The sequence below is a fragment of the Dermacentor andersoni genome, chromosome 1 (genome assembly GCF_023375885.2).
Source record: "Dermacentor andersoni chromosome 1, qqDerAnde1_hic_scaffold, whole genome shotgun sequence".
Lineage (NCBI taxonomy): Eukaryota > Metazoa > Arthropoda > Arachnida > Ixodida > Ixodidae > Dermacentor > Dermacentor andersoni.
Window position 1 is genome coordinate 43,235,377 of NC_092814.1, and position 6,000 is coordinate 43,241,376.

Genomic DNA, 6,000 nt, shown 5'->3' on the forward strand with positions numbered 1-6,000 from the left:
GACACCCCCCTAAATTAACAGTGAGATTTTTACAACAGCGTACACTGGGAGTTAAGATTCTTTTCAAAGGTAAGCCACTTGTGACCTATATCATTTGTTCCTGACCTCTGTTAAACTGAACCATACATTCATACAAGTCTTTAGACAGTTTCTGCAGATACTGCACACAAATTCTAATCCAGGTGGGCACAGTGTAACAAGAGCAGTATCTAGTAACAGTAAAACCTTGTTATTACATAGGTGATGGGGAACGTGGGTCAGGTATGCACTAAACGATGCACTAATTTATTTATTTTTATTTATTCCGATACCTCAAAGGCCCCCAAAGGAGTTTCGCATGAGGGGTGGGCGTGTACATTTTATTTAACACAAGTTAGTTCTTCGATGATGCATTTAAAACGAAGAGGGTTCTCATGAAGAACAGCTGAAGTGGGAAGGTCATTCCAGTGTCTTGAGGTACGAACAAAAAATGAAGATACATGAGTGGTGGTTCGGGCTGAACGAGGATACATGGCTAATTAACCAACAATGGCTGATGAATGGCTATAGACTTACTGGCGAGAAAAGAACTACGTTATAATTATCACTCAAACAAACACAGAGACAAGTTTTATTTGTGAGCAGGTGGCAAAAAATCTGTTTTTCCACTTGTCGCTGTGGTTGCCTTACGACGACGGCGGCGTCCTCAAACTCAGCAAGGCCACGAGCCCATTTCTCCATCAGGTTCCACTTCTCTGCAAATGCCCTCATGATGGTGAACGCACCCGGCACATCAGAGATGGAAGGGCCATCAGCCACTTCCACGTCGCTGTCGTAAACGATGTGGAAATGCCTAGTAGCTATGGGAGCGGGAAACACATCATGACCACCATGTTTTCATGTCACTACTGGTGAGGTCTACTGTCAGTGAAAAGTCCTTGCACTATTTCACTATCTATTGTCTACACGCCGAAAATTTCCCCAATTCCAGGCTTGTATGCACTGAAAAATGAAGTAAATGGTACACACTAACCATCTGGCAAGTGATAAGTGACTACAGCTTAAGCGGTCAGCCAATACATCAAGTTCAATGGCAACAGGGTGGGGGATTCATTGTGACTATATTTAAACAGGAATTACTTATTAATCAGATAGGCATTAACAAGGCATTAACTGTAACAATTGCTGTCTCTGTTTCACCATCTGGATAATTTCATGAAGCACAGCACCTGTCATGAAAAGGTAGCCTAAAAAAATTAAATTCTTGGGTTTGACGTGCTAGAATTGCAACCTAATTGTGACACACGTCTTCGTGGGGGACTCCAGATTAATTTTGACCATCTGGGTTCTTTAATGTACACCTAATGCACGGTACAGAAGCATTTTTGCATTGCACCCCTATTAAAATATGGTTGCCGAGATCTAACCCGTGGCCTTGTGCTCAGCAGCACAGCGCCATAGCCACTGAGCTACCTTGATCGGTAAAAAGGTGCCCTTGAAGCAAAGGCACAGACACTACAGAATGCTGATGATACTGGTCAGATAACTTGCCTTTCTTGCGGGCAGCCTTCACCATCTCCTCGTACTCCTGCTTGTGCTTCTGCTCTTCTTCTGGATTCTTGGCAGGCAAATTTCTGCAAGAACAGACATGAAAAGAAATAAATGCAATGATTCAAGAAAGCATTCCTAATTGATACAGGAACAGAATGTGCATTGACATCATACAAAAGCTGGCACAGTGTGTTTACAGTGTGGACACAGGGGACCCCAGCTATCATACACCAAGTTATTAAAGAAAAAAAAAAAGTGAACTTCTCTAGGCAAATAAAACCAATTGCAAGTTATTAGCATCCTCTTAAAGAAACCTCCAGTATTTTGTGTTTTTAATAAGCTTTCATGAAGTTCTTATCCTTCCTCCGTGTTTGGTGCTCGTTCTCAATGCAATTGACAGCAAATATGGATGTCAGTAGTGTCACTGATGAAAGTACACATCTGAATTTATGGCAAGTGGTGTCACAGACAAAACTCAAACAGCATGTATATATTTGTGAATCATTCACAATAAAAGTTGTCTGAAGTTCAGTGCTTGTTTATGTCATCTTGTCTCCGTCCGTGTCTTTCATTGCGCTGCTGCCTTTTAAGATTCACCTGGTTAGGTTCAGGCCAACTAAAACGCATTCACACCTTCAAGCAACACTTATTGCATGCAGAGTGCAAGTGACAGTGCCAGTGTTGTACTGCCATAAGCTACTCGGACGGCTGGCGACTGGACAAGTGTCAGGACTTTACGGAGATGGCTACGAAGAACTGATCGCATAACAGACACCCGAGCGCCAGTATCGATGAGGACTTGAATGGGTACATCCTCAACAAAAATTTCGACAAGGTTCGGTCGAGCAGTAGGGGTCAGCAGAGGTTTTGCAGTCCGAGTCGTCAATGCAGCCGCACCTCAGGGGGCTGCATTGCTTAGTTTCCCAAGAAGCGGCCCGCGTAGGACGGGGACAAGGGACATTGAGGTGTAGGCGAATGGGACTGATGGCATTGCGGCAAGGGCGGTATATGCGGTGTGCGGTGTAGTGGTGTATCCCCAAGGTGGAAGGCCAGCATGTCCGCGTTCAGAGAGGGACAACAGAGGCCGAGGGCCTCGGTCGAAGCGGCAATCAGCATATGGTCGAAGCGAGGAGTACCAGCGCCTACTATGGCAGTGGCGGGAGATGTCACCGACCCGGGAGCAAGCAAAGCAAATTGGCCAGTCAACCGGTGTTCGCCACTCAGAGGGGTTCTGATATCGATTCAGGAACGACTGTCAAGGTGCAGCAGAGGAAATGACAGGAGCGGTAGGGGTGGGACGCGGGCGGACGGCAGACTGGATGTCTATGTTTGCAATTTCTTGGCGGACAACAGCTTGAATGAACGAGACGGTCATGTTGTCATGCGTATAGGGGCAGTGAGAACTTCGAGCCATAGCCTCAAGTGCGCGACGGGTGACCTGCATCAAGCTTGCCGTTGTAGGCGAATGTGACGCCGGAGGGTCGTTGCAGGAGGAAGTGGCAGCCTTATTCGGAAGTCGGTCGAAGCATTGTACGATGTGTTTGCTCTTCGCTTGCTCAAAATTCCGGCATTCCTTAATGACAGACTCAACCGCTGAGCAGTTTCTGCAAAGCAGGAGGTTGAATGCATCGTCCACGATGCTCTTCAAGATGTGTCCAACCTTATCGGCCTCCAGCATGTCCGCGTCCACTTTACGGCAGAGAGCCAGAACATCTTGAATATATGCGACGTACGATTCGGTTGATGTCTGGGCACGAGACGCTAGCTCTTGCTTGGCCTCCATTTGACGTCCCACAGGTCTTCCAAAAAGATCGCGTAGCTTTTCCTTGCAGGAGTCCCAGCTTCTAATGTCAGCTTAATGTGTCTCGAACCATACCTTCGCGGTTCCTCCCAAGTAAAAGATCATGTTGGCCAGCAAAAGTGTGGCATCCCACTTGTTGTGCTTACCGACGCGTTCATACGTCAGCCAGTCTTCGACATTGACCTTGCCAGTGCCGATGAAGATTCCCGGGTGATGTAGCTGGGTTAGCACTACTTCCGCTGGTGTCCAAGCGGCGGAGGTAGCGTCAGTAGCCATAACAGCGGAACCGATGTGACGCCCGCTGCGAAGATCCAGGGCCGGTTTGCGGCGAGAGTACCCCGGCACAAAAACCAAAATGTTACAGGGGAGAAAATATATGTATTTACAATATACAGTAGAACCCCGCTGTTACGTTCCTCACTGCTGCGTTTTCCCGGCTGCTACGTCGTTTTCATCCGGTCCCGGCATAGCTTCCATAGGATCCAATGTATAAGGAACCCCGCTGTTACGTTGTAGCTGTGAAAACGTTCCCGCATGATACGTCGCAACTTAGCACCCCGAACCCGCCTGGGCTAAAGTAGACAACGCGCTCCAACCGCCATTTTGGCTTTTGACAAGTTCTGGCTGGGCTTGGCCGGGCTTGGCTATGGAACTGGCTGCAAGAAGCCGCACGCCAGTTCGAGAGGCCGCATGAGGCCGCCACTAAGTGGCCATTCGTGAAAAATGATCTTACTATCATCACTGTGATTACGCTCACCGCATGGTTGTTGGACGGGTCGACTCACGGAGGAAGGAAACTCGGGAGAGGCCCTGACGTCACTCTTTGTGAAGCTAAAGTGAAACCGAAAGTTGGCGTTGCTCGTAGCGTTGCTCCGCCTATCGGGCCTGCTCTCCTCTCTTGTTTACGTTTCTCCCACGCCGCGCTGCGCGCAACCGGGCTGCTCGGACGCGCGTGCTCCGCAGCAATACTAAAACAATCGTTAGCACGTTAGCATGATTACGCCAAAGAGGGCAAAATTTCCCGCGGATATTCGTTCGTCCGTTGCCATTGCCGTGGCACGGTGACGACAAGGAGCACGAGCCGCATGATGCCGGGGAGTTGCCAAATCCTAGCTTTGGAGAAGCCGTCGCGGCTCTGGCCCTCCTCCGCAGGTACGTCGCACCTCACAGCGACGCTGACAGCAATGCGGCCTTCCAGGGCATTGAGAAACGTGTGGCGATTTATAGCGAGCGAAAGAAACGGCAAGCCACCATTCTAGACTTTCTTCAAGTCTTAAGCGCACTCTGTGGAAATAAATTGTCTATAGTTGAAGCTGCACTTTTTTCATTCATTTTCGGAGCTTTCCTCACTGTTGCGTTTTCCCGGCTGTTACGTTTTTTTTCCCCGGTCCAGAGAAAAACGTATGAACAGGGTTCCACTGTATACAGTTATGAGGTTGTAGCTCAGTAGTCAGGGTAACACCATCTACCGATCGCCGAGACACTTCAACCTCCTCTTCACCTCACAACATCCTTTTGTCCAAAGCGGCACAAACTCATACGTGACATTATCAACGTCGATAGAAGCCAAGTGCAAACAGAGTTACTTATCTGGTTCTGAACAAAAAAACAAAAACCCACTATATGGTCATATGATCAGTGTGGACACTTGAAAAGTGCTACAGCATGCACAAGAACAGTAGAGGGTTAGCACGGGGCAGTGCCTGGCTGGTATCTTTGCCAGCATGGGGAAGAACAGCCACAGTGTGTACCAGAACACTGAACGGCACAACATAGCATTAACTGCACTTGAAGTATGCTTTCTGGTGTCGCATCTTTGCGAGATAAGGTTAGCACAAATGGCCAATGGTGTTCAAATCCTGAATCATTTTACCTCAATAAAATGAATACAGCTCTGAGGGGACCTGAAAGTCAGCTTGAATTAAGCAATCTAAAGTTATTGGTCTTCTAGTGTATACATAAAGTAAAAGCAATTAGCAATGCCCTCATGGCACATCTAGTACCTCAAACATTTAGCAACAGAAGTTCCATAGTCCATGAGCTTTTTCAGTCCAGCTTGCCTTATGCTATATTATGCACTTGCTTGAACTGAGAAATTAGTCACAAATGCCATCCTCAAAATGCAATAGCTGAATACTACGAAACATTACGCACAGAGTAAGGTGCCCATGCTTAAGAAGACTAGCACCTTAAATACCCTGTTGCATTTTTCATGCCCCTGTTGTTCAACAGTCACCACCACCATGAGCTTCAGAAAACACTTACGATGGCCGCTTTTCCAAGATGAGTGCAGTAGTTGAGCTTGGCACACAACCGTCGGCGCTCTGCTTTGATGGAGTGGGTGATGGGTCCCTAGGTGAGGGCACCCGCTCATCCCCAGCACTTTTGGACTTCCATGACAACAGACCCTTGGTGAGAATGGCAGAGAGGCGGCCATGTTGCCTGGCACCCTCATCAGAGGCAGACAAGTCGGTGCTGACTGAAGAGCCACTGGTGAGGGAGACGGAGTCGGATGGTCCGTCAGGTGGAGCACGGCGCAGCAGCCGCGTGGAAGGCTCATAGACCAAGGCCAGGCCGTCGAGGGCCCCGTCAAGGCTGGCCAGGCCGCTGCCGGCCGGCTGCCCGGATGGGGGCAGGCCGCCGCCACTCAGGGCCCTGCACGTAGTCAT

At 48.6% G+C, this 6,000-nt stretch overlaps 1 protein-coding gene across 1 annotated transcript in view; it reads right to left on the reverse strand.

Annotated features, from left to right (window-relative positions):
* Positions 1–6,000, reverse strand: part of LOC126545318 (TBC1 domain family member 12-like) — a 29,661-nt gene extending 23,661 nt beyond the window's left edge. The window contains exons 1-2 of the mRNA XM_050193123.3: positions 5,597–6,000; positions 1,531–1,613 (exon numbers count right to left, since the gene is read on the reverse strand). Of these exons, the coding sequence (XP_050049080.2) occupies positions 1,531–1,613; positions 5,597–6,000 (487 nt within the window). The remainder of the gene's footprint in view (positions 1–1,530; positions 1,614–5,596) is intronic.